General features: G+C 46.5%; 1 protein-coding gene across 3 annotated transcripts in view; it reads left to right on the top strand.

Moving 5' to 3' along the window:
* Positions 1–19,180, top strand: part of LOC140917696 (uncharacterized) — a 57,423-nt gene extending 38,243 nt beyond the window's left edge. For all 3 annotated transcript variants that reach the window (XM_073361006.1, XM_073361009.1, XM_073361007.1), the window contains 10 exons: positions 1,843–1,927; positions 2,646–2,723; positions 3,558–3,624; positions 8,929–9,117; positions 11,179–11,354; positions 11,685–11,846; positions 13,099–13,208; positions 14,216–14,405; positions 15,096–15,213; positions 16,345–19,180. In XM_073361006.1, the coding sequence (XP_073217107.1) occupies positions 1,843–1,927; positions 2,646–2,723; positions 3,558–3,624; positions 8,929–9,117; positions 11,179–11,354; positions 11,685–11,846; positions 13,099–13,208; positions 14,216–14,405; positions 15,096–15,213; positions 16,345–18,083 (2,914 nt within the window). In that variant the 3' untranslated portion in view covers positions 18,084–19,180. The remainder of the gene's footprint in view (positions 1–1,842; positions 1,928–2,645; positions 2,724–3,557; positions 3,625–8,928; positions 9,118–11,178; positions 11,355–11,684; positions 11,847–13,098; positions 13,209–14,215; positions 14,406–15,095; positions 15,214–16,344) is intronic.
* The last annotated feature ends 8,086 nt before the right edge of the window (positions 19,181–27,266 follow it).

Consider the following 27,266-nt stretch of genomic DNA (forward strand, 5'->3'; position numbering starts at 1 on the left):
TCAATTCCTTGCTCATAGGCACTGACTTTCCAAGAAGAAGGCTGTGATCTCCTCTCCAGTAGCACGGTCACTTATGCTCCTTCTGTTGAGAGCAGAGTTTGGCCCAGATAGTCCAAACAATCTCCCCAACTGTCCTAGAGGCAGCTGACACTCTTAGGTCACCTCTATTCTCCAAATAATTCCACAATACATTCTGATTTTTGTCATATCCAATCTATTCTCTATGAGGTTAGCATCCATCAGGGTCTCCTGTTGTGGGACTAACCAACACCCTCAACTTGAATCATAGAATCAATCATAGAATCATAGAATATCAGGGTTGGAAGGGACCTCAGGAGGTCATCTAGTCCAACCCCCTGCTCAAAAGCAGGACCCATACCCAATTAAATCATCCCAGCCAGGGCTTTGTCAAGCCTGACCTTAAAAACTTCTAAGGAAGGAGATTCCACCACCTCCCTAGGCAACGCATTCCAGTGTTTCACCACCCTCCTAGTGAAAAAGTTTGTCCTAATATCCAACCTAAACCTCCCCCACTGCAACTTGAGACCATTACTCCTTGTCCTGTCCTCTTCCACCACTGAGAATAGTCTAGAACCATCCTCTCTGGAACCACCTCTCAGGTAGTTGAAAGCAGCTATCAAATCCCCCCTCATTCTTCTCTTCTGCAGACTAAACAATCCCAGTTCCTTCAGCCTCTCCTCATAACTCATGTGTTCCAGACCCCTAATCATTTATGTTGCCCTTCGCTGGACTCTCTCCAATTTATCCACATCCTTCTTGTAGTGTGGGGCCCAAAACTGGACACAGTACTCCAGATGAGGCCTCACCAATGTCGAATAGAGGGGGACGATCACGTCCCTCGATCTGCTCGCTATGCCCCTACGTATACATCCCAAAATGCCATTGGCCTTCTTGGCAACAAGGGCACACTGCTGGCTCATATCCAGCTTCTCGTCCACTGTCACCCCTAGGTCCTTTTCCGCAGAACTGCTGCCTAGCCATTCGGTCCCTAGCCTGTAGCTGTGCATTGGGTTCTTCCGTCCTAAGTGCAGGACCCTGCACTTATCCTTATTGAACCTCATCAGATTTCTTTTGGCCCAATCCTCCAATTTGTCTAGGTCCCTCTGTATCCTATCCCTGCCCTCCAGCATATCTACCACTCCTCCCAGTTTAGTATCATCTGCAAATTTGCTGAGAGTGCAATCCACACCATCCTCCAGATCATTTATGAAGATATTGGGGCACTCCACTTGACACCGGCTGCCAACTAGACATGGAGCCATTGATCACTACCCGTTGAGCCCGACAATCTAGCCAACTTTCTACCCACCTTATAGTGCATTCATCCAGCCCATACTTCCTTAACTTGCTGACAAGAATAGTGTGGGAGACCGTGTCAAAAGCTTTGCTAAAGTCAAGATACAATGTATCCACTGCTTTCCCTTCATCCACAGAACCAGTAATCTCATCATAGAAGGTAATTAGATTAGTCAGGCATGACTTTCCCTTGGTGAATCCATGCTGACTGTTCCTGATCACTTTCCTCTCATGTAAGTGCTTCAGGATTGATTCTTTGAGGACCTGCTCCATGATTTTTCCAGGGACTGAAGTGAGGCTGACTGGCCTGTAGTTCCCAGGATCCTCCTTCTTCCCTTTTTTAAAGATTGGCACTACATTAGCCTTTTTCCAGTCATCCGGGACTTCCCCCGTTCGCCACGAGTTTTCAAGAGGTCACTTTATGATCGTTGCCTCATGGGGTGTTAAGATGCATTTGCTATAGTTATTTTCTCAAACTCTGTTATGATGTGATTGCTTCTGTTTTTTACACCCCCTGATTTTCAGGCAAATCAATGAGATGAAACAGAATGAATATCCCAAAAACCTAACAGTCCAAATCCTCCTTCTGGATGCTGACAGCTGTACTTCTGTGAGTAATACTGAGAACCCACTCATCAGACCAACACTGCATGGAGATCTGGAGTGGGTATGGGGTGGCTATTATGCTGATAATGTATCCAGCATCCTTGCTAAAGTAGCTAGGCCCTACTTGAGAGGGTGATGAAAGAGGACAATCTAAAGTTCTGGGGTTCATGCCTGGCTCACTGGTTGATTCCCACCTTCTGATGGTCCTTCCCTCAGGAAAGGACTACAAAATCCCATTGCATTGCTCGAGTTCTGAACTGTGCTTCACTCCTCTGCTAACAGTGGAGGTACCAGTCTGGGTTTCATCTCTGGCAGCATGATGTTTGAGTCCCACTGGGATTCTGTGGTTTGCATTTCCATTGTGTTACTTTTGTGCCGTATTAGAAAAGTGATAGAAAGAAGGTGGTGAGCATTGTTGTTCCATTGTAATATCATTGTGTTTAGGAATGATCCTACTGTATTCCCAGGTTGGTCCAAATCTCCCATGGCCAGTAAAATTACCAGTGTATTATCAAACTAATAAATTAGTGGTAAAACCCTACCTTCATGGTGTTATCGTTTCTTCATGTTTGGCAATGTCAGACACTACCCTGCCTAAACAGGTGACAAGACAGTAGCATCTTGCCTTGATTTTCAAGCCATGTGACAATGTTACCAAACCTCAACCCTCACCATTTCCAGCCCATTAACTTTCTAAGCACATCTTTGTCTTCCTTGCCTAGACCACTACAGTAAATGTGTCCAACACAGAAACAGCAGACAATGTGATCAAGAAGACAGCTAATCAGCTTGGACTTCCTGTAAGTAGCCACTGCACATCCTGCCAGATATTCTGTTGGGAAGGTGGCAACATCTGTTTTACAGTACGGTACAGGTACAGATATGGTGGAGTCTGGTAAAAATTGACAATGACTGGCTCTAGTTAGCCATTAGAATACTAGTATTCTCCAGACTACAGAGAATATGTTTGTCCAGATATAAAGATTTATAAAAACACACATCCACGTAATGGACCAAATTCAGGTTTTGTGTAAGTAAATGCAACTCCATTGATTTCCAGAGACTTACATCCACTTCTACCAGGGCTGATCTTGGCTCGGAATCTCATTATGCAAGCTGATGGAAGATAGGAAATATTTGTGCCTGTGTAAACTTGAATAGCAATATTTGTAACCTTACATGTCAGTCAAGGCAAAACACAGAAACCTTCTGAACTTGAAGCTTGTACTGAGTGTTGCACTCATCCCTTTGTAGCCAGTAAATACCACCATTCCTGAGGGGTTCTGGAATTGAGTGATGATGTCTGATCAATATGTCAAGAGACTTCCTGAATCTGAGCCTTCTATGTGGATGTTGGGGAAACCCTAGTTTGTTTTCATCCTTCTGGTTACCTTTCTCTCCCTCTCCTGAACCTTTCACCTTCCTCTGCATGTCAGACAAACAGATTCTGAGAGCTTGTCACTCCTAACCAGGCTGTTTTCCCAGATGTTTACAGCTATTCATTTTCTGACCCTTGGCCTGTTCCACTGTTACCTCTTCCAGTTGTTTTGTGTGCTGTGTCCAGCTTCTCCAGTCCCTCTTTTCAGTCCTTGGCTCCCTTTTATATGTTTTCCCTTCTCTTTCTCAATCCACAGGGTAGACCAAGTGACTACCACCTCTGGGTGATATCAGGAAAGGATGACCCGGCTTATCCCCTTATTGGTAAGAGCTCTTCCATTTTTCCTTTAGGTATGCCAGCATGTAGGTGCTGATGTAGCAGGTCAGTGATGATGATGATAATAATAATAATAATAATAATAATAATGTTGGTCACTGAATAAGGGAAGCATCTCTGTCTCTTTGCAAAATCCATCTCAACCTGCATGCTGGCTCTTTAAAGATCTGATGTTGCACTCACAATCCATTGTTAAAAAATGCTGTGCACCCCTGGGTGTGAGCTCTTGGCATCTATAACCTTCAGTCGGTTGTTCCACACACACAAAGGACTTGCCAGATTGGACTCTATCAATCAGGGCTGAGCATCTCCCACTAGGTCTTGAGTGCCTTCAGCTATTATTGACTTCTTGGGGAGCAAATCCCACCCTAACACCTAAAGCATAACAAGGACTGCATGCAGCATGTTTCGTTAGATGGTAGCAATGGCTTCCAATCTTGTAGGGGAAGCAGGTCTTGGCAGGTAGGTAAGTGAAGGAAGACCTGTTTTAAAACGTATTTGTTGGTGACGTTTAAGCCCTCTATCAAAAGCCCAAAGTATTAATCTTTTTTGTTTGGTATTTATTTTTCAAAGCAGTCCAGCTCAGATTTAAAGAAACTGTTTTTCAGGCAAGAGGTCATAGCCCATTAAGTAGATGGTTTATTTAACAAGACTTTTTGTGTTGCTTTAGTCTGAATACCCACTCTAATCTGAAACCAATCTCACAAGGAGACACAGGGCATTTGGAGAAATGTGCTTTGCAAGTTGTTTATTTGAAAAGTTCCTTTTTTTTTTTTTTTCAATTTCTGTTTAGATTATAAAAACTTTGGGAGGTTGGAAGGAAAATAAATGTACATATTGGGGTTTCAGAGCCAGGCCACTATCAGGGCTTTACATGAGATGATTTCAGAAGCACACAACTACCAAACAAAATAAAACACAGTGTTTTGTCTTATTAATTCCAGGCATTAATCTTAGAAAGTACCAAAGCTGAAGTTTGCAAAAAAAAAATGTTTTTCATATTTGCATGATTGGCAAAAACAAGACAGCGAAGTATGATTAAATGTACAATTAAAATTAGACGGGGTATTTCCTTTGGCAAAGTGTATGAAGCCAGTCTCTCCAATCTTTCCCATAGCAATTTATAACAAATTCTATTATTATGTATGACGCTGTGATAGAATCATATTTAGGGAAGGGCCATTTGGATAAAATAAGAATCAAACCCAACCTGACCTTTTTCTGGAGTTCAAAAAACTTGTAAGTATTTGTTTTAAGTTTTATTTTAATATATTTTCAAATCTTTGCAATTCCTATCAGAGGCCAGAATCCCCCACATACCAAAAGGTACAGTGTCCTCCTGGTACTTTTAACATGACCAGAGCTATGAAGGTCTGATCCTTTTGAAAGAGACAGGCTTCCCTTGTGCTGCTCTCGTAAGCACAATCAGAATTCTATATGTAGTCTAGCAATGGGGAGGGAACAAAGAATCAGTCTGTGTTATACAATGTCCAGATCAAAGGTGCTCTGAAGCATCTAAACTGTGGGTTGCATATCTGAACAGAACTTTTTAAGGTCCAAGCATCACTCCCACTATTTTGACCAATACCCTGAGGGCCGAACTGATGATTAGCTACCTAAACTAAATCTTTTGGGGTTCAACAATAACATGTAATGGCTTGAGTGATACCCCAACGGACAAGTTTTGTACTTGGATACAGCTTCCAGTGACGCCTGTCAAAACATATTTCTTATGCAGCGTAGCTGTAGACGTATTGGTCCCAGGATATTAGAGACAAGGTGGGTGAGGTAATATTGTTTATTGGACCAACTTCTGTTGGTGAGAGAGATGAACTTTCAAGCTACACCGAGCTCTTCTTCATTTCCCAGACCTGAAGAAGAGCTTTGTGTAGCTTGAAAGCTTGTCTCTCTCACCAACAAAAGCTGGTCCAATAAAATATATTACCTCCCCCACCTTGCCTCTCTAATGTGTATTTGGTCATTTTAAAAAGTAGTTACTTTCCCGTTGTTGTTGAAATTGGGATGTGGTTTCCTTTCTGGATTGATTCTCCCATCAGGTTTGAGCACACTGGTTTGTTATTGTAGGCTTGCTCTGAAGAGCTTGTTGTCATCATAAGATTGTTATTGTAGGGTTGTTTATGGGCACTTAGCGGCACACATTGGTTTGTGATTGTTGGTGTTTCTCGCCACGTGCTTGCTGAGCATGCTTATTTGTTATGGTCATAAGTGAAGGGAAGCACCTGCTGGATTTTTATTGTGGGGTAGCGTGTGAGCACAGGGTAGTGAACACTAGTATAGGATGTGTACACCAGTTGGTTAATTGTAGAATACCTCATGAGCACAGGAATTCACACACTGGATTGTTATTGTAGGGTAGCTTGTGAGTAGAGGGACACGCATGCTGGTTTGTTACATAGAGGTGTGCACATGGAGTGTTATCTAGGGTGGCTAATGAAGATTGGGCTGATGGCTTTTGATTGATTGATTTTAAAAACAGTCGTGACATATTTATAGAGTGGAGGAGGGAATGTAAATAGTGACACCCCCATAAAAACACAGATGTGTGCCCTAAGGTAGACGGATCAAGCTTGATGCATGTCCCTTTGGTGTCTGTTTAAAGTAAATAAAATTATATTGTCTTTCCAAACGAGATTGTATTCACATCTGATAATGTGAAGCTATTAAGGAAACAATTCTCCCCACCCTTCAGTGCTCGCACACGCAACGGGAGCTCAGACTCCATTCTTCAGGAACCTTTTTCATATCTCCAATAGCCAGTATTATAATGGGTTACCAAACTCAGGAAGTTATTAAAGTAAACTTTCCACTTTCCACTGCCACTACAAATAAATGAGCTCAGAATGTGTGCCTCAGAGAGGGGTGCATGGTTAGTAGATAGTGCACTGGACTGGGAGTCAGGAGAGAAGGAGGTCTGTCATAAATATAAAGGGAAGGGTAACAACCTTTATGTATGCAGTAACATAAAATCCCTCCTGGCCAGAGGTACAGAATCACTTTATCTGTAAGGGGTTAAGAAGTTCAAATAACCTGGTTGGCACCTGACCAAAAGGACAATAAGGAAAGAAGATACTTTCAAATCTTGCAGGGGGGAGAGGTTTTGTTTGTGCTTTCTTTGATGTTTCCTCTCTGGATGGAGAGAGAGACCAAGAAGGTAAAACATATCCTGAAAACATACCTGAAATCATACATTTACAATTACAGAAATTGTAAGTAAAGGCAAGGAAATGTGTTAGATTATCTTTTGTTTTAGCTTGTGATTTTTCCCTATGCTGAGAGGGAGTTTTATTCCTGTTTTTTTGTAACTTTGAAGCTGAGCCTAAAGGGGAGTCCTCTGTGTTTAAATCTTTTTATTACCCTGTAAAGTTACCTTCCATCCTGATTTTGCAGGTGTGAGTCTTTTACTTTTTCTTTAAATAAAGTTCTTCCTTTAAGAACCTGTTTGATTTTCAGTGTCCTAGGGACAAAGGGTCTGGTCGGTACTCACATTATTCTCAAGCCTCCCCAGGAAAGGGGGTGAAAGGGCTTGGGGGAATATTTTGGGGAACAAGGGACTCTAAGTGACCCTTTTCCTGAATTTTTGTCTAAATCACTTGGTGGTGGTGGCAGTACTGTTCAAGGACAAGGAAAGGATTTGTGCCTTGGGGAAGTTTTTAACCTAAGCTGGTAGAAATAAGCTTAGAGGGTCTTTCATGCGGGTCCCCACATCTGTACCCCAGAGTTCAGAGTGGGGAGGGAACCCTGACAGGGTCTATTCCCTGCTCTGCCACTGGCCAGCTGTGTGACCTTGGACAAGTCACTTTGCCTCTCTGTTTTCCCTCCCACCCTTGTCTGTCTTGTCTGTTCATGTAACACCAACAGACCCCGGTCATCAGCAGGCAGGATCAAACCTGGGGCCTCTGGAGCTAAATGCATGAACCTCAGGCCATATGGCTCTTAGCTAAGGCTGTAGAGTAGACTCATTAATCTCTCTCTAAGTGGTCTCATGCCACTTGATGGGACAGAACACCACACCCAGGAGGTTTGTGGGTTACATTTGGACTGTAAACTCTTCACAGCAGGGATTATTTCTCACTATGCATTTTGTACAGTGCCTAGCACAATGGGGCCTAATCCTAGTTGGGGCCTCTAAGCACTACTATAATTCAAATCTTAATAATGATGTGTTCCTCTGCATTCAGATTTGGGAAGGCTGAGGCATGAATGCCTAGTGAGGCCATCCAGCATACCCTTCCAAAATATCATTTTAAATCTAAGAGTTGCTGCATTGATCTTTACACTCCTGTCTGTGTTCTTAAAGGCAACGTCTCACATCCGAAAAAGCAACTGAACCTTCACTTTTATCCTTCTCCTTTTTCCTTGGATTTCTTTTCCCCTCGTGAGTGTAGAGCTCGTCTAAGTTCCCTCTAAGCTGCGAGGCCACGCAGCAGCCTATTAAGCCCCGCGCAGGTACTCAGGGCTGTGGTGAGGAGAGATGCCTCTCCCCCAGCCCCGGACCTGCTGCAGCGGGGAGAGGTGCCCCTCCCACAGCCCCAACCCAACCCAGCCCCGCCCCAGAGCTCCTGGGGGAGAGGCACCTCTCCACCCCAACACAGGTGCTGCTGTGGGGAGAAAGTGCTTGGGGGAGTCCTCTCTCCCTGCTATACTCCCAGAGCAGCCAGCACCCCAAACCCCTCATCCCTGGCCCCACCCCAGAGCCTGCACCCCCAGCCGGAGCCCTCACCTCCCCGTACCTCAGCCCTCTGCTCCAGCTCTGAGCCCTCTCCACACTCCGAACCCCTCGGCCCCACCCCCACCACATGAATTTTGTTATGTGCACCAATATGAAGATGATGTGTGACACATCACCTCCATATTGGTGCACATAACAAAATTCATTCTCCACATGCGTGGGAAAAATTAGAGAGAACACTGGTGCTCGTGCAAGGTTCTAGGCTGAAACCCTCTTCAGTCAAAGTTTTCTCTTTAGCCCAGAGCATATGCAGCATTGGCACAGCAGAGCAGGCTTCCCCAAATCTTTGCCACTGAGCAGTGCACCTCACCTCTGACCTAGAGGAAAGCATATCAGGGAGTAATAGGAGGGCTCTGTCTCCATGGCCCATTCAGTCCTTGGGCTCTCTGATGGGATTGCCACCAACTCACTGCTGTGGAAGTTGTGAGATGTGGATGTCTGACCACTACAAACCAAACCGGGTTCCCTAATTGCTTTCACAGCGTGAAAATCATGAGTTCTGCATCCTCACCTGGTCTTTCTGTGGCTCTTGTCTCAACAGGTCATGAGCATCCTTTCAGCATCATACTGAGCTGCCTCCGAGAGACTGTTGACCAGCACCATGGAACCAACAACAACACACTCCTAGCTGATGGGACAGAGGCTTCCCTCCTGGATCAGCTTCCCAAGGACAAGCAGTGTCAGTTCATCCTGAAACCCAGGCCCCAAGCTCCAAGGCAGCTGAGGAGAGGTGAGAGTCCAGATGATACCGTCTGTCCCTTCAAAGAACTTGGGAGCTCTCCCTGTGACAGTTGCTGACTTTCTGTTGCATTGTGTTTTTATTTTAGATAGACACACTCAGCTTGAATACATCCGCAGTGAAAGGAGGGTTGATTTTGTCCCTTTATAAATCAGAGTCTGTTCCTGCTCCCACTGAACATACATTGACTTCAGGGGTAGCAGGACTTCACCCTTAACCGTTACTTTGGCTCTCATTACCAAATTTTAGGTGTTTGATTAGCATTCAACAGAAAGTTACGATCCCCTTGGATGAATTGCTATGCGCCACACACAGCATCACCAAAAAGACCATATTTAGCTCTCTGACCGGGTCTTCCCAAGAAGCATAGGAGACATGTTGTTTCTGAGGTCTTTGTTTCTTGACTGGCTAATGGTTTACTGATGCCTTGAACTCACCATGTAATAACATCCATGCTAGAGCCATTCAAATGATACAAGAATTATCCATGACAAATGTATTTGCCAATTGATGAAAAATGCGCCATTAGTTTCTCTGATGAATATTATTTGACCCTCTGTAGAGCTGCACACATAATAAAAAAGATGATTCACAGATAACTTATTCACGAAGAGATAGAAGAAGTTCATCACTCAGGGCTGAATGCACAAAAGAAGTTATGTGCCGAAGTCCGTGTTTTAGGCACCTAAGTCCCAGTTTCAGGTTCACTGTGATGAACAAAACTCCTGCTGAACCCTGAAAGTGCCTAAACTCACTTAGCACCTAAGTTTTTGCACTAAAGTTCCCGAGGTGCCTATATTTCTCACTCTGGGCACGTGCATGGCTGCCTGCCTGTGGGCATTCAGGGGCCTATCTCCCAACTAAGTCCTGGAGTGGTTCCCAAAACAAGGGAAGAAAGGCACTTGCCAGCCTAACTCGCCTGATCTGACAGGTGTGCTCAGAAGCTGCCTACCGGATCCGTCCCCTGTAGGTGAGCTTACATGAAGCAGCAGCCCCTCCCCACCCCGTAACATTATTAACCCTCAGTGCAACAGCTTCAACTTGAGAGACTGGGGGACTCCCTATAACTGTAAAATATCCGACAGCCCAGTGGGTAGGGCACTCACCTGAGAGGTGGCAGATCCCTCTTCAAAGAGGGGAACTTGGAACTGTTGGTCTCCCGCATCCCAGGGGAGTACCCTAACCACTGGGCTCCTTCTCCCCCCCACCCACTTGTTGCTAAGATAGTGCAGGCTTCCTAAATCAAAAGGGGGTTCCCAGCTAAGACTCACAAACAGAGTTAGGTGCCCCCCTGCAGCTTGGACTTAAGCACCTATCTCTTAGAAAGGGGTGGAGATTAGCACCCACCCACCCCCACCATTGGCTCCCCACCTAGCCTACTGGCTTTTGTGACTTGCATTCTAAGGGGGCGAGCTCTCCCCATTCATTGTATAGGAGCCTACACACCTAACTCGGGCTTTGTGAATAGTAGTGATTTTTTTCCAGGCCCCTAAAAGTGACGCGTTGTGGCACACAGAATCACAGCGCCTAACTCCTAACTTCAGCCCTCAAAGTGCTAGGGAATATGCCCATCCAACTCTAAGCCACTCGCTGCACTGCAGTAAGGAGACGCATGACTGAATGGTGTCCCCAGCATTAAGGCTGCCCAGCCCTTCTTCACAGCAGATAAATGACTTTTATTATTGTTGTTGTTATTATTATTATTTTATTATGACTAACATTTATTACGGTAGTGCCGAAGGGCCAGCCAAGAATGGGCCCCCAGCGTGCTAGACGCTGTACAAACACTTTGTGCGATGGCATGTTTGTGAACTATTTGCTCCTGTGGCTTTTCACTAGGAGACTGACCTTACTCTGCAGACTGGATTTAAGAGACTTCTCCCAGTCAAGACTCCCATATATTTCCAGTCCATGACATAGGAATTTTGACATTCTATTTCACTGTAATAGATATAAACCCATCTGCATAACTTTGACCCCCCACCCCATGGCTAATGCACAGTCCTTGCACAATGAGCACACTGTAACGCAAGGGGCTTTTGGCTATTTCAGAATCCTTGCAGAAACATACCAAGAGGAAGAAATCCTTGATTGACTGGGCTTTGCGACGGACTTCCAGCACCCCCACGGGCAGCCCAACATCACATTCTCCACCCACCCCACGGAAACTCTTTGGCCTGTCTTTGTCCTCTGTGTGTCCCGACGGAATCCTCCCCAAGCCGATTATGGTAAGATGGGGTTTATGTCATGAATCCCAGCATAAGTTTGAATAGATCATCTATCCATTCACCTCTGTATTAGTCCCCTGTGGTATCTCTGAGGCTCCTGTCACCCAGGTGTGTATGGGCAGGAGAAAGAGTAGTACTCTCCTGTGCTATAACATTGATTCAGTACTCATTCAAAATCATGAACGAAAGCATCCCCTACAGAGTCACCCATATGACTTCCTGTACCATCTAGGTTTCCTCGAGAATCTCCTATCTAATGCTGACCAGCCTTAGCCCTGGTTCAGATGATAAACCCTTCTAAATCTATCTCGGGGCTGGGCTTTCTCCTAGGATATGCTGCTTCTGCTGTACCATGAAGGTCCCTCCACAAGAGGCATTTTCAGGCGCTCAGCCAATGCCAAGATATGCAAGGAACTGAAAGAGAAATTGAACTCTGGAGATGATGTCCAGATGGATGGCGAGTCAGTCTTTGTGGCTGCAGCAGTCATCACTGTAAGTTACTCCAAGCAATACTGCCCTCTGGGCTAAAATCTACCCTAACACAGCACTTTGCATTCAGTGAGGGGAGTAACATGATCCCACCAGCCAGGGGAAAGCATTTTTAATTGGGCACATTCTTCATACCCTGCCCCTATCTCATGGCTGGGTACATGTAAGAGAGGAGACATGTCCCTGCATGCGTGGAGATTTTCTGCTTTAACTGTCTTTAACATGCAGAAAGGAATATTGGCCCTCAGGCCAGTATCCCTTTTTGTACCTTCTAATGCAAAACTACAACAGAACCTCAGGCAGCAAGGGGTTAAACAGATTAGGGCTGTGTCTGCACTGCAGAGTTAACTTGAATTACCTGCATTCAAGTTATTCCCACCAAGTTAGCTTAGCTCAAGTGCTAGCAGCCACACTGCAGTATAACATTCGAGCTGCTGTGTCCACACTGGCACGGCATTCATTGGTGTATTCGCTAGGACTTTGGGGAGTTCTTTGTGCTACAGCAAGTGGAGCTGCTCTGTGAATTATTTCCCAGTGAATTGTGGAAGAACTTGTGGGAAGGCACTGGAGGACTAGTAGCACTTGAGTGAAGCTTACCTGTGTCCACACTACACAGTGGTTGTGTTAGCAGCTGATGAGTTGTGCTAATTCAAGCTTTACACTCTACTTTCTGATGGGCCAGCCAGCTCGCATGAAAAGCACCACTGCACTTGAGTTAAGGCTGGTTGAGTGTGGATGGGACTTGAGCTGGGGCAACACTCAAGTTATAACTTAACTTAAATGAGATGAGAACAGTTCACGTCTGCACTTGAAATGTGTTCCCAGTTCTCCACTTGTTGGCCAGCCTACAGGGTAGAAATCTCCCCAGGTCACTGTTTGCTTGAATGGGGATTCAGACTGATTCCAATTCAAGCCATATATTGAGCTGTGGAATAGTATCCCAAGGGAAGTGGTAGAAACCCCATTGTTTGGACATTTAAATCTGGACTAGGCAAAGCCCTGGCAAATGTACAGTACTATGGGGAATAATCCAGCTCTAGCCAATGGATGGATTAGACGGTCCTTTTCCTTCTAAGACACACAGACCAAGTCTGTTTGCAGTGCTACATGCCATGGGGAGCAGGGAGGCCTTGTGGGAATTGATTTGTGTCACGTTTCATTTTATCTTATGTTTAATTTAAATGAACATTTATGCGTCATGAAACAAATGATTCAAAACTGACCAGAATGCTCTGCATATATATATTTAATTCAGGATTTTCTACGAAATATACCTGATAGTGTTCTATCCTCAGACATGCACGGGCTGTGGATGGAAGCTGTGGACACAGTAAATCGAGGGCATAAGACTGAAGCCATCAAAAGGTATGTAAATGTCCCACTGTGTCTCTCTTGAGGAGGCATGTATCATTTCCACCTGCACAGCATAGTTACCGTGTTCTAAAAGACTCCTCATATTGCTGTAGGCCAGCTCACTGCTCTTGAGCCACTGGCTGCTGATGGGTATGCATGCCAGTTGCTAGCAGAGTTGGTCAGAACTTTTTCATCAAAACAATTTTTTAGTGAAAGATGTTGACATTTTTGACAAAATTGTTCATGAGACTTTTTTTTTCTTTACCAAACCTCCGCCCTGGCCCCTACCAAAAAAAGTCTTTTCTGATTACCAGCTGTAATTACTAGAATTCAAGCAAAGAAAGGACAGTGATTTGGATTTCAGTGGTACTATTGGATATAAATGGAATTAGATGCTTAACTTTGGTGGTTCTTTCTCGCATGAACAAAGTTAAAACGATAGCCACATCAGTGTGATAGTCAGGAAGGAGCAGTCTGCCAGACATAGTATCAGGGACCTGATGAGGTCATTTACCTGCCTCAGACTGGCACATTGAGCAGGACTTGTCCATTAGCATCACATGGGCATAACCCATATGACAAATCTCTTCCTGTACCTAGCTCAGTACAGGGTTTTTTTAAAACGGTAAGAGTTTGGCTGGTCCTCCTTCCCCTCAGATCTTTGTACCGTAGGTCCTAGCAAAGTGCATCACTGACCGTGCTGCTGGCATTGGTCTGTATGTGTGTCCTCCAGGCATTCTAGCATCTGCTGAGGCACTATGGACTAAAGTCCAAATTTTCCCAGAATGCATTAGGCAGCATGGTAGGTGTGAATGCACAAACATGATAGGGACATAACTGTGTGGTGAACATAACTCAAACCTATTTGTTGTAGAGGGGTCAGATGAGAGTGTCAAAAACAGGTTACAAAAACGCCATTGTACCTGTAATATAGGCAGGGCTTTTGAAAGTCAATTGTCATTTTTGGGGACCAGGTTTTACAAGCTCCTTGTTTTGCTTTGTTTCTTTTCCCTGGGCAGTTTGGTGAAGCAGCTCCCAGAAGCCAACCTCATTTTACTCAGACACCTGTTTGGAGTCCTGCATCATATTGAGCAGAATTCAGAGGAGAATCAGATGAATGCATTTAACCTGGCTCTTTGCATAGCTCCCAACATGCTATGGCTTCCTAGCCCCACTGGGCCTGAAGAGGAAAGCAGGTCTACAAAGAAGGTAAATACTCTTGGTGGGATTCTGCCCGTGATTTTCTTCCCCTCTTCCCATCTCCTATGTCATGTTCCTCTGCAGCCTACAAAGGAAATATAAAGTGTTAAACTACTTTAGGTAAGTAGCCTTTTTTGCTTCAACACCACCACCCTGTGCATATTGCTGTGGGGTGACTTGGCCACCGAGGTTCTCCAGGGATGGAGGCACCAAAAGAAGTCATGATCTGCTCTAACAAATGGACTTCCCTGCTGGACATCTTGTGCTGGGAGTGGCTAGGAGGGCATTTAGCATTCCATTAGAAGGGAGGAAACTGCCTCTCCATCTGAAATATCTAATAATGGTGGCACCATCCTGCAGAGAGGAACAAATCTAACATCATGACACATCTCCCCAGAGGCAGAATATTGCCTGTGATATGATGACAATAATAATTAGGACCACAGGATTTGCTGTATCAGCTCACACTATTGGTCCATTTACTCCAGCTTCTTGCCTCCGGCTATGGCTAATACACAAGCATCAAAGCTAGAAAGCTTTCTAGCTTTCTGAGCCAAAGAGACGCTTCAGAATTAAGTGTTGCATTTGTCCAGAGAAAGGCATCATCACATTGTCTCCCTGGGCTATTTTGTCTTGGAGGATAATAAAGGTGGATATATTTTCCCCAAACTGACCCCAGTGTTTCCTCTCCTTCGGCAGGTGGCCATGTTAGTGCAGTTCCTGATTGAAAACTCAGCGGAAATTTTTGGAGGTGACATCACTTCGCTGTTTCAAAGACCAGACAAACAAAAATCCAAAAGCTCTGAGGATTTCCTGGGTAAGGCTGTGGAACCTCCCCAGAGATGTCTGGTCACTCACAACCGCTGTCAAATGCCTCTTACAAAGAAAATTACAATTCCCACACTCCTCGTCCAGGGGAAACTAGAAGAGAGGACTCGATCGTAGCCAGTTCTTTCCCCTTACTTCCTGCATATGTTTTGATGAGGGCATTGAAAGATGCAGGCACAGCACCCACAGATACGCATCCCTATTTGGCTGGTTTCAGAGTAACAGCCGTGTTAGTCTGTATTCGCAAAAAGAAAAGGAGTACTTGTGGCACCTTAGAGACTAACCAATTTATTTGAGCATGAGCTTTCGTGAGCTACAGCTCACTTCATCGGATGCATACCGTGGAAACTGCTGGCTTTCCCCTTCTCCATTACCCCACTATCGTTTCCAGCTGCTCCAAGTTTGACAGACAGACAATTTGCCTCAGAATTCGTGGAGCAAGCACCATTTCCCAATGGCCTTTTTTTTTTTAAGTGGAACAGTTTAAACCAATTTTCTAAAATTAGACTTGGTAGGTCGGAATTTAAAGGGATCCACGTGCCTCTACTGAATACACACAGACTGTGGTCTAATGATGAGAGCCTGAGTCTCGTGAGCCAGGACTTTGGGGTTCCATTTCCACTTCTGCCACAGACTTGCTGTGTAGCCTTGAGAAAGTCATTTCCCCCACTCCATGCCTCAGTTTCCCCAACTGTAAAACACGGTGGATAATTCTCCTTCTGCCTCGCAGAAGTCTGGTGAGAATTAATTAATTAACATTCATAAAGCACTTGAAGATCTGCAAAGGGAAGGTACTCTGTTGTTTCAGTTATAGAATATGACTGCACTTTGAGCTGGAAGGGGGTGAGAATCTGAGATGCTGGACACACACTCAGGACAGCTAGCCTTTCCTTCCACTTGCACCACCACAGCTACCCTCTATTTTTAGCGCACTAGCTTGATCAGAGCTAGCATGGGTTTGTCTCCTCAAGCTGGGTATCGCCTCCATCTCAAAGTGCAAACATACCCTTTGGTACCTAGTTGATAGGCACTTTGGCAGGTAGATAGGAACACAGATAATTATGTGCATTTCTGTAGAATTGCAGAGTTAATTTGCATTCTCTCTGAATGTCTTCCCCAGGTATTGGCATGGCTCAGCACAACGATTCCTCTGATGAGATGGAGTTTGCTGCCTGTGACCAGGAAAGACCAAAGCATCATCACGTGCCTCAAGCCGTCTCCATGTTTGACTCGTCCTGTGGTTTGTTACTTGAAGAGGAGCAGGAAGACTGGGATCTGTTTAGTGAGATCACTGCCTGCTACCAAAGCAAAACCAAGAAGAACGCCAGCGCAGACAGTTATGACCTCCTAGAGGAAGAGGGCTCCTTCTGCTCCATTGACTCCATATGTTCACTGAGTCCTGCAAGGGATCGGTGCTCTTCTGAGCCCAGTGTCTGCCTCAGCTCTCAGCTCCCCACCCAGTGCCATGAGCCGGTGGCCCGCCAGTCCAGCTGTGATGCCACCATCATGCATAGTCACACTGATTACATCCAGAGGCTCAAGCAGCTGCAGCTGGAGAGCCAGAAGCTGATTGATGAAGGCCTGAGCCCTGGGCTGAATAAGACCAGGCAGAATTTCTGGCAATCACCTCAGACCAGCTCTAGGGTGAAGAAACTCAGCTTTCAGAAAACCAGCCTGTCCAACAGGTCCAGCTTCTCCAGTCTTTCCTCGACCACCACTTCCCCTTCAGCCTCCTCACTAAGCTCCTTAGACAGCGCTTTCTCCTACTGCTCTGAGTCCTCAGCCTTCAGCCCCACAGATGTCTCCTCCCTGCCTTTCATGTTTGGCACCTCCACCCGACTCCATGCCTTGTCTCCAAAGACAGCAAAGAGGTCCCTGAAAGAATGGAAAAAGCCCTTGACATCTCCCTTGCCCTTGAACCCTGGTGACTTGGACTCATGGAGCAAGTATGAGCAGAGGGACATGGGGAGCAGTCATAGCATTGGGGAAGTGAAGGGCTTTGCGCCCATCAATGGGGCAGCCATGGGAAGCCTGTTAAATGAGAGTGACTGGGAGGAAGAGGAAAAACAAGCGAGATGTGCCAGGAGCTCTGGACAAGCTCTTGGAAACCAATGTTATTTCAAGGAGTCTGAATGTAAAACAGACTCCCCCACTTATATCCCAGCCCATGAGAGCTCGTCAGCGATTGGCCAGCAAGGGCCCAGGGAGAAATCAGTTAAACACATTGAGATAAAAGGCCCAGAGGTTTCCCTTCCCAGGCAGGAAAGCCTGAAGTGCACCAAGATAACCTTTTACATGGCTCCAAATAAAGGAAACCCACAGAGGTCTCCAGTGGAACAGGAGGATGAGGGTTTCTCAGTGAGCGTCCATAGCACCAAATCGAACAGCAGCAGTGACCAAAACACGTCCAAGAGCCAACAAACAGTAAGAGTCCATATACCCCAGACAGTGTTCTATGGGCAGAACACCCCTTTGGTGCTGCAGTCTGTCTCCAGGAGATACCATCACGAAGCAACGCGCCAGCAGCTGCAGGTGGAGTACAAAGAGACTGCCCAAAGCATTCCCCCTGCAGAGGGGCTGACGGACGATGCTCAGCAAGTGGCATCTGCCAAAAGCCACAGGAAGAGCATCAACGCCTTCAGCCACACCATCCGTATCATCCTCCCAGCCTCCATCCGCAACACCGTCAGGGAATACTTCAAGCACGACGAGGCTAAGAACTGCCATGCAGCGGATGCAGAAGCTGTGGAGAGCGAACTCATCCGGGGCAGAGTGGAGTGGCTCAAAAGCCAACCACACACAGATGCATCTCCAGAGGAGTGCAAAACAGTGGCATTTGCAGAAGAGACATTTGTCTAGGAGAGGAGAGAGAGGGAACTGTGATTGTTTTTTATCCAGCGTGCTGGGAAAATGTCTGTAAGATACGAGTGAGGTGTGAAGAATCTAACAGTCTGTGTGGGTCAATAAGTGTGACGTGATGCTAATGTGTAATTAATATTTGGGTTTGGGGGTTTTTAATTCTTTGCTACCTTTTTTCTACAAAAGGTACTTAACTGACCAGTGCCCAGTGGGCTGAATCCTCCCCTAGAGTTTTAAATTAGCTGAATTGTACAGAGACCTTCATCTGAATTTCAAGTTCTCCTGATTGTTTTGCCTCAAGTCATAGGTGTGGGTGGGTGAGTGAGGGGCTTGGACAGCAAACCTATCTTACATTTCATAAAAAACTCATGGTGGATCCTTAACAGTGGAGCAAAGCTTTGAGTCACCCTGCAAATTTTTAAAGTTTGCACAAAACTCCACAATGTTGTTAATTTTTTGTCACCGGTTTTTATTGAAATCCAAAATATGCTGCTTCACCCCTAACTCAAAATGCACAGCTAGTTCTTCTTTCTCTAACCTCCTTGCCCCCCCCCCCATAGTTTGGCTTAGAATTGAAGGGTTTTCTTTGTTGACTGAGGCTGGGATTTCAAAGACACCTAAGGGAGTCAGTTGCCCAATTCCCATTGAGTTAAAGGATTAGGTACCTTGAAAATTGCAATGTCGATCTGTTGTAGTGGATCCACTTTCTCTTCTTCTGGCTTCCCCCAACAAGTATTTAGTGCAGATCCTCAGCTTGTGTAAATGGTTGTGGCCCCACTGTCTTCAATGGAACTACAGTAAAACCTCAGAGTTACGAACCCCTGGGGAATGGAGGTTGTTTGTAACTCTGAAATGTTTGTAACTCTGAACAAAATGTTATGGTTGTTCTTTCAAAAACTTGCAACTGAACATTGACTTAATACAGTTTTGAAACTTTACTACGCAGAAGAAAAATGCTGCTTTTAACCATCTTAATTTAAATGAAACAAGCACAGAAACAGTTTCTGTACTTTCTCAAATCTTTTTAAACTTTCCCTTTATTTGTTTAGTAGTTTATGTTTAATACAGTACAGTACTGTATTTGCCTTTTTTTTTTTTCTTTGCTGCTGCTTGATTGCGTACTTTTGGTTCCAAATGAGATGTGTGGTTGACTGGTCAGTTTGTAACTCTGATGTTCGTAATTCTGAGGTTCTACTGTATGACAATTTACATTTGGGGGGGGTCTTATCCTTGGTTCGTCTCAGTGAGTGGCTGGGCCTATATAAGTCTCTTGGAGGAAATAATTATTTCCTGGGGACTTTAACTGATGGTGAAATTTCGAGAACTCCCTTCTCAGGTATAGAGGCAGTGAATGTGGGGATCCTCATTAAATCCTTGACCATTCTTATGAGGAATTGAGTACGGTTTGGTTTTGGCATGATGTCCAAGGAGTTGTGGAAGTAGTTGAGAAGTGTTGCCGAGTGGATACTGAAGTAAGGTCCTCTCTGGCCAGAAAGCTGTCATGCAGTCCAATTACTGCACTACATATGGCTGAGAGAACAGCAGCTGTTACACAGATACAGCTTCCCCCGAGTAGTGATTAAGTCCCACTCAGTGAAGTGCATCCACCAATGTGTCGACTGACTGCAGCATGTCTGGATCTGGGGAGAAGTACAAATGATGTGAGTTTTAGAGAGGATTTAATAATGAAGCTGCCAGTGATTCACCAGGACAGGAAACTTGAAAACATAGCCTCAGAGCATCTGAACCACGGCATTCAATGAGCCTGTCCTGAAATCCTCAGCTAGGTCAGACCCACTCAAACTTGTTTAGAAGTTAATGATGCTGATGCCTTAGTTTGATAGGGGGTAGGAATTGCAGGTTTCTATAGATGGGAAAAGTCACAAAGGTTAAAGGTTTTTGGATGTTTGGTTTGAATGTTTTGCAGGAGTTTCCAAAGCTGGTCCCCACACTGCCACACCCATCTTGTTAAAGTGAAAGTAGAGAGGACAGAGAAGAGAATAGCAGAGCCCAAGGAATTTGTGCATTTCTATTCACTGCTTTAGGGCCTGATCCTTCACAGTGCTAAGTGGTTCCTACAAGCTGCTGAGCACTTTCCTTTTCCACTGCTGGAGCTGCTCAGCACCTCCCAGGACTGGACCCTAATGCAGAGGGAGGTAATGTCTAACCAGTACAAATCACCATCACTGCTCCCATCAATGCCCCTGGAAATCACCAGGGAAGAAGCTTGTCCCGTGCTCTTTGGCTTTTCCTGGTAAATTACATGTCATCAGAGGAGAAGAGAGCACAATAGCCCATTTTCAGGGTGTACTGAGCTCAGTTGGGTACGTGCAGCTTTTGACAGAATCTGTGGCTCCTTTTATTCCTGGTTCACCTTGATGGCCTTTGCCTGATGAAAGATGTATATAATTGTACTACAAAACACCCACGATCGTTTCCCTCACACATGCTCACTGGAGAGTTGTTCACCTTCTTTTCCCACGCTATGGTTGTAATTATTTCAATAAAAGAAACACAGCTTTGTTTGTCCTTTAATGCCTGGCACATGCCTCGTGTTTCCTTGTTTCTAGTTCTACAGTAGTTACTGCTGAGTAGTGGTGCTGGATCGACAGCCCTGGGGTTGATGTCTTCTCTTGCTCCAGAGTCCATATATGGTCTGCGCAGCAGCAATAAAAACTTCACAGACACACAAACACCGAGCCCAGCCCAGCGAGCTGGAAGGCTCCTCCTCCAGGAGTTATGTTGCATCCGTTGTATGCCCATTCTAGCTATCTAGTTACTTCTATAGCGTTTAGCACTCTTACTACCTTAATTCCAATCCGAGGAATGGACAGACTGGAAAAAGGGCCAAGCATCATGCCAACTCTTCAGTTGGAGCCTACACTTGGCTATGTGACATCTGTTTGTGGCCTTGCTCCTCGCAGCTCTGACTATCTCGCCACAAGAGAAGAGACAAAATGTTGCGATGTCATTGTTGGTTATGACAGGCAGCCATACAATCTGAGCTCCTTCCCAACATTAATGCATTTATCCTCACACTATACCTGGGACATAGGGAGGCTCGTTTTACAGATGGGAAATAGAGAGTCAGTGACTTGCCCAAGGTCACTGACTCTCCTTCCTTCCTTCCAGCCCTTGGCCTCTCCGTTGAGAAAGGTATCAGTTGTGTGTTTGTGCTGTGGATATTTGGTCACTAGTATCTGGACTAAGACCTATCATTTCATTTCAAAGCGCTCATTGAATCACTATGAGATGACTGCAGCTTTAGGTCACTTCGGCTCTAGCGTAGATTTCAGTCAGGCCGCTAAAGCTCTGAAGCCCAATTGTCTGAGCCATCCAGTATGCTTCAGTTTTATTTTGTAACTGTCACAATTGGGCCAGATTCAGCCCTGATAACGAGGCCGTTACACCAGGGAAGAAGTTGGCCATTTTGATTGCTGTGAAGCTGTCATGACCCCTCTCACAAAATTACTTTTCACTGACTTGTGAAAGCAATCAGAACTATTCAGCTAGTCTGACTTTAGCACTTGACTTTAATCATCATAGACACTCTGTTTGTTATTCTTTGTGAAGGCTGCACTTTAAGCCCAAGAGCTATTGATATTTGTGTAGAATGGCACAATTTTGGCAGCAGTTGTTCATTTCCACTGCTGATGATTGAGGAAAACAGTTCCTCTTGGCACTTACCCTGGAAGGAATTGGGAATAGCTAACTTGCTGAAAAAAGTTTAGCAGAACAAGTGTATTATTGCAATGCAATAAAAGTATTGCTATAAGATGAACTGCATTTCTGCGGTGGCTATAGAGAAACTTGCAGAAGCTACAGTGAAATGAGTCAGCCCTTGTTGAAGTGTCCTAAGTTCCCCTTTCACAGCAGGTGTAAAAATTGAGAGCAAAGTTAATCTTTATTTGGAGGATCAGAAGTTAATCTGTACTCCAAACAGTTTAATGAATAGTAAATGGGTCTAGTGGCTGAGCTGTTCGCAGTCCAAACAAGGAGTTTTGGCAGAATCTCTCAATCCAGGGCCTTGGCCAAATGCAGAGCAAAAGCTTTCAATCACATAAAGACACTAAGAATAATTCTTGCTGGCACTTCAGCAAGTTTAAAGAGCTAGCGTCAAGCTCAGGAGGCGCAAAATAGGCCCTTTGCTCTCCTGACCTAGGAATGTCAGGTCTGGGTGTTTCTCCCTGTATATTTTTTCCAAACAAAGACTTAGGGGGAGGGCAGGCGGGGGGGAATGGGGGGTGAGATAGGAGAAAAACTTTCAATAGCTCAGTCCTGTGAAGCAACCCTATAATAACAACCCAGTATGCACCAACCCGGTTTGCACATGTAATCCTACCAGAGACCACCATATGCAGCCCTACGCTGTGAACATCTCTCTATGCTGCCCTGCTCATGTAAGAACTGTATAATGACAACCATGCATGTGCAGGCCCATAAGTAACAAGATCGTGTGTGTATGCTCTTCACATTAGTGGATATCTCTGGTTGCAGGAAGAGAGGCATTCAGCACAATGGGAGGGGACTGACGGTGGGAAAGGATTTGCCTCCTTATCTCTGGTGTCTTAACCCTGAAGTTTTTAATATTTTCTCCTTCATAGTAGTGGAGAGCGCAGCTGTTTGTGGTCTGGGGACCCAACGGCCCCTGAACCATGGCCAGGACATGTTGTGGGGGGAGGAGTGGGAGTGTGTGGCGCGGGCCAAGTGGCCTTTATTCTCCCGAGCCATGGCTGTGGGGATTGCAGTGGGGTGTGATGCCTCCTCTCTCCCAATCCTGATCCCTTTATGACTGTGACTTTTGAACTCGTGTGACCTGTTCGCTATTTTGAGGTCCCTCATTTCTCCTCACTGAGCTGCTGTCAAGGAAACAAACTCTTTTAGTGTAAACACCCCTGAGGGCCTACAGCCTTTTCCTTTTCCAGCCTACATAAACAATTTTGTACTTGCTGCTTAGCCAGAAATTACCCATGCTGAGTTAAGGCAACCAACCCTCTCTCCTCCCCTCTCTTCCACCCCAGCCCCGCCACCCATTAGCCTCTGCCAGTTTCACAAGGTTCAACAAAGTCAGAGGCAGCTCGGAGGTCAAGCGTCCACTAAAGCTCCCCTTTAGGGTGGATCACACAGCCCCCATCTTATCCTGTGTTAGAGTTTTAGTGGATTTCCCTCTTGCTGAGGGAAAAACGGTTTGTGGTCACCACAAAGCTTCTGAGAGGCATGCTTGAAAGGCGGGAACATGCTGACCCACAGAGATGACTCATATTTGCACTAACTCTGTCCTTGGCTAACATAAACAGGGTGATACCATCAGCCCCCTCCACATCCACCCTTCCGCCACTAGTCAGCAGCGCGCATTTGTGGTCACTTTGTAAAGCTCCTACTTTGACAGGCCACAGCAGACCAAGAGATATTATGGCCATGCTTGCAACATTTGCATTTCTTTTAGGGTTGCCAGTTGTCCAGTTTTCAACTGGACCTTCCAGTCAAAAAGGGACCCTGGCAGCTCTGGTCAGCACAGCTGACTGGGCCACTGAAAGTCCAATTGGCTGCAGCAGCGCTAAGGCAGGCTCCATGCGGCTCCTGAGAAGTGGCGGCATGGCCGGCTCCTAGGCAGAAGGGCAGCCTGGGGAGGGAGTCTCTGTGCCCTGCCCCCACCCGCCGGCACCACCCTAAGCAGGCTCTGCAGCACCCATTGGCCTGGAAACCATGGTGGGTGCAAATCTGGGGCACCACGGCTAATGGGAGCTGCGGAGATGGCACCCCTCTGCCTAGGAGCCAGACAGGCTGCTGCTTTCTCTGTCCCCAGGAAATGCTGGGCAGCGCTGGTGCAGCTGCTATTTAAGGGGCCTCCTGAGGTCAGCGCCTCCTGGAGCGCCCGTGAACTGCACCAGCCAGAGCCACCCAGAGCCCACACCCCAACCCCCTGGCCCAGCCCTGAGCCCCGCTCGCACTCCCAACCCCCTGCCCCAGCCCTGCACCCCCCCACACACTCCAAACCCCTTGGCCCCAGCCCAGAGCCCCGTCCTGAACCCCAAACCCCTCACCTCCAACCCCTGCAGCCCGAAGCCCTTACTCCCATCCCCAACCCTCTCACCCAGCTCCTGCACTCACCCAGCACTGGGGTCCAGCCAGGAGACTGAGAGGAGCACGGGCTGGGGCCAGGGGGTGGCAAGGAGCCCGCGGCCAGCCGGTGGGCAGGCTGAGAGGAGCAAGTGGTGGGCAGAGGGAGCCAGCGGGGTCTTGGGATCAGTGCAAGCAGAGCAGGCCAGGGACCCTTCTGAGCATGGGCCTGGCTCCATGGAGCCATTGTAATCCCAGCACTGCCCAGGAGATCCAGGCTCTGAGACTTGCTGCTATCGAGTCTTTCTTTTATTCTGCAGTGTAAACATACAGCCATGAGTACCACCAGCACCGTAGGCAAAAGTCCTTTGTACTTGGACCTTTCCAGGAGCAAAGAGCCCTCACCACCAAATCTGTTCAGGGAGCATGGGCACCAAAGGCTTCTGATTAAACTGAAGCAAAGTCATTCATGAGCTGATTCAGGGTTCCCTGGGACCACAAGCCAGCAAATGGAGACTGGTGTCCCCTCTTCATTTGTCCTCTTTGGCAATAGCCTCCATCTCTTCATCCTACATCAGGGTGAGCAAACTTTTTGGCCTGCAGGCTACAGCTGGGTGGGGAAATTGCATGCAGGGCCATGAATGTAGGGCTCAGGCAGGGGGTTGGGGGTGTGGGGTGTGGGATGGGGTGCGGTGTGCAGGAAGGGGCTCAGGGCAAGGGGTTAGGGCAGAGGAGGGGTGCGGCATGTACAAGGGGGCTCAGGGAAGGGGGTTGGGGTGCAGGGTACAGGAGGGGTGCAGGGTGCGGGCGCCGGACCGGCGCTGCTTACCTGGAGCGGCTCCGGGATGGCAGCAGGGCTAAGGCAGGCTCCCTGTCTGCCTGCCCTGGCCCTGTGTCACTCCCAGACGCAGCCAGCACCACGTCCTTGCAGCCCCTTGGGTGGGAGGGGGAAGCAGAGGGTTCCGCGTGCTGCCCTCACCTGCGGGTACCTCCCCCAAAGCTCCCATTGGCCATGGGTCCCCATTCCCAGCCAATTGGCGCTGCGGGGGGGGGGGTTCATGCAGGCGAGGGCACTGCGCAGAGGCCTCTGCCCTCCCTACCAACCCCCGGAGCTGCAGGGACGTGGTGCCGGCCGCTTCCAGGAGCGGTGCAGGGCCCACGGTGCCACGGGGGGGCAATCCCGTGGGCTAGATCCAAAGCCCTGCTGGGCTGGATCCGGCCCATGAGCCGTAGTTTTCCCACCCCTGTCCTAGGTGAGTCAGGAGCCTTGCTGAGTAAAATACTAAATAATCCAGCTGTGCAAGACCATGTGCAAAAACCACGAGTTTGTCTTCAGCTGCCCTTTGCAGAGCGCCACTTGTGGGCTAAAGGCACCTGCACCGGAAGTGTCTGTTGAGCAATGTCCACTGGCCTCGCCCTCCCTGCATGGAGGGTTCTGAGGGTATGAAAAGGGAAGTGGCCGCCACATCATCATTCTAACCACCACAGGTGCAGCAAGCTCTGATTGCATGCAGCATGCTCTCTGCTTTTCTCCTCCGTTTTTCTTTTTCTGCCCTTTCGGGGGTTAGTTTTGTTTGTAGTTATTAAGATCTTCAGTGAATTAGATGCAGATTTCCATGAATCGCAAATGCTGGTTATTTACCCCCAAATTTACATTGATGTCATGGGAGCGTTGTACGCAATCCCACCATTTATTAATTTAAACTGAGCCCTTGGCTTTTATAGAATCATAGGACTAGAAGGGACATTGAGCGGTCATCTCGTCCAGTCCCCTCCACTCATGGCAGGAGTAAGTATGATTCTGTGATATTCCAACCCTTCCCTCAGCCAAAACAGTTTTCATCACCAGCGGGAACCAAATGCAGTGTGAAACTGCTTTCTGGTCTGATGGGAAGTGGAAAACATACCACAAGATTTTGCCTTTTGTGAATCCAGCAAATCACATGTGTTGGGGGATGGGGGTAACCGGCAATGTCACTGCCTGAGGAGAAAGAAAAGGAGGACTTGTGGCACCTTAGAGACTAACAAATTTATTTGCGCATAAGCTTTTGTGAGCTACAGCTCACTTCATCAGATGCATGCAGTGGAGAATACAGTGGGGAGATTTATATACATAGAGAACATGAAACAATGGGTGTTACCATACACACTGTAAGAGAGTGATCAGGTAAGGTGAGCTATTACCAGCAGGAGAGCGAGGGGGGAAAAAAACCTTTTGTAGTGATAATCAAGGTGGGTCATTTCCAGCAGTTGACAAGAATGTGTGAGGAACAGTAGCAGGGAGTTTCTTCACAGCTGTTTAGCTGCAAATGCTCACATGGGGCCAAATCCAATGCCCATTGAAGTTCGTGGCAGTCTTTCCATTGGCTTCAATGGGAGTTGGAGCAAGCCCATGCCAAACACAGGTAGCAAATTTGTAATTTTTGTAAGTCACCACATGGTCAAGACACCAATATTAACTGGCTTCCCTGCTACCACTTGGCTGATACTCCAAAACGGCCACTTCTAATCTTGGGCATTTTGAGACAGCCAATAGGAATTGACAGTTGAAGGGCCCAAAATATTATTTCTAACTTAATTATTGTGAGACCAATTCTCATCTGTCAGTCCCATATAAGGCTGCTTTAGGCAGTAGGCTACCATGCCATCCAGTGCCTTGATTCAGCCAGCATGCCACACAATTCACATGGTAGAGATAGTATTAGCTCCTATCGGTGCAAAAATAGTGGCTGGAGGGGGATGGAATTGCATGGCAGCTGACAAGTCGAGATTAGGATAAAGGAAAGGCTTGCTGAAGCCAAAATATTATTATAACCTACATTTTTGTCTGGGAGAATGACTTCCTCACTGAAGATTTAGTAAGTTTGTTGTCTGCAGTAGTTGACCCAGCTTTGATATCTTCCAGCAGAGCTAAATTTAATAACACAGCACTTATAGAAGGCTTTTCATCTTCTGAGTCCTTTACAGGCATTAACTAATTAATCCTTGGGGAAAGTATCACTGTTACTAATATCTCCATATTTACAGCTGGGGAAACCAAGGCAGAGAGGTGAAATGAGTTGCTCAAGGCCACAGAAGAAGTGATTGTCAGAGTTGAGATTAGAACTCAGGAGCGCCACGCAA

This window comes from Lepidochelys kempii, chromosome 9 (assembly GCF_965140265.1).
Source record: "Lepidochelys kempii isolate rLepKem1 chromosome 9, rLepKem1.hap2, whole genome shotgun sequence".
Lineage (NCBI taxonomy): Eukaryota > Metazoa > Chordata > Testudines > Cheloniidae > Lepidochelys > Lepidochelys kempii.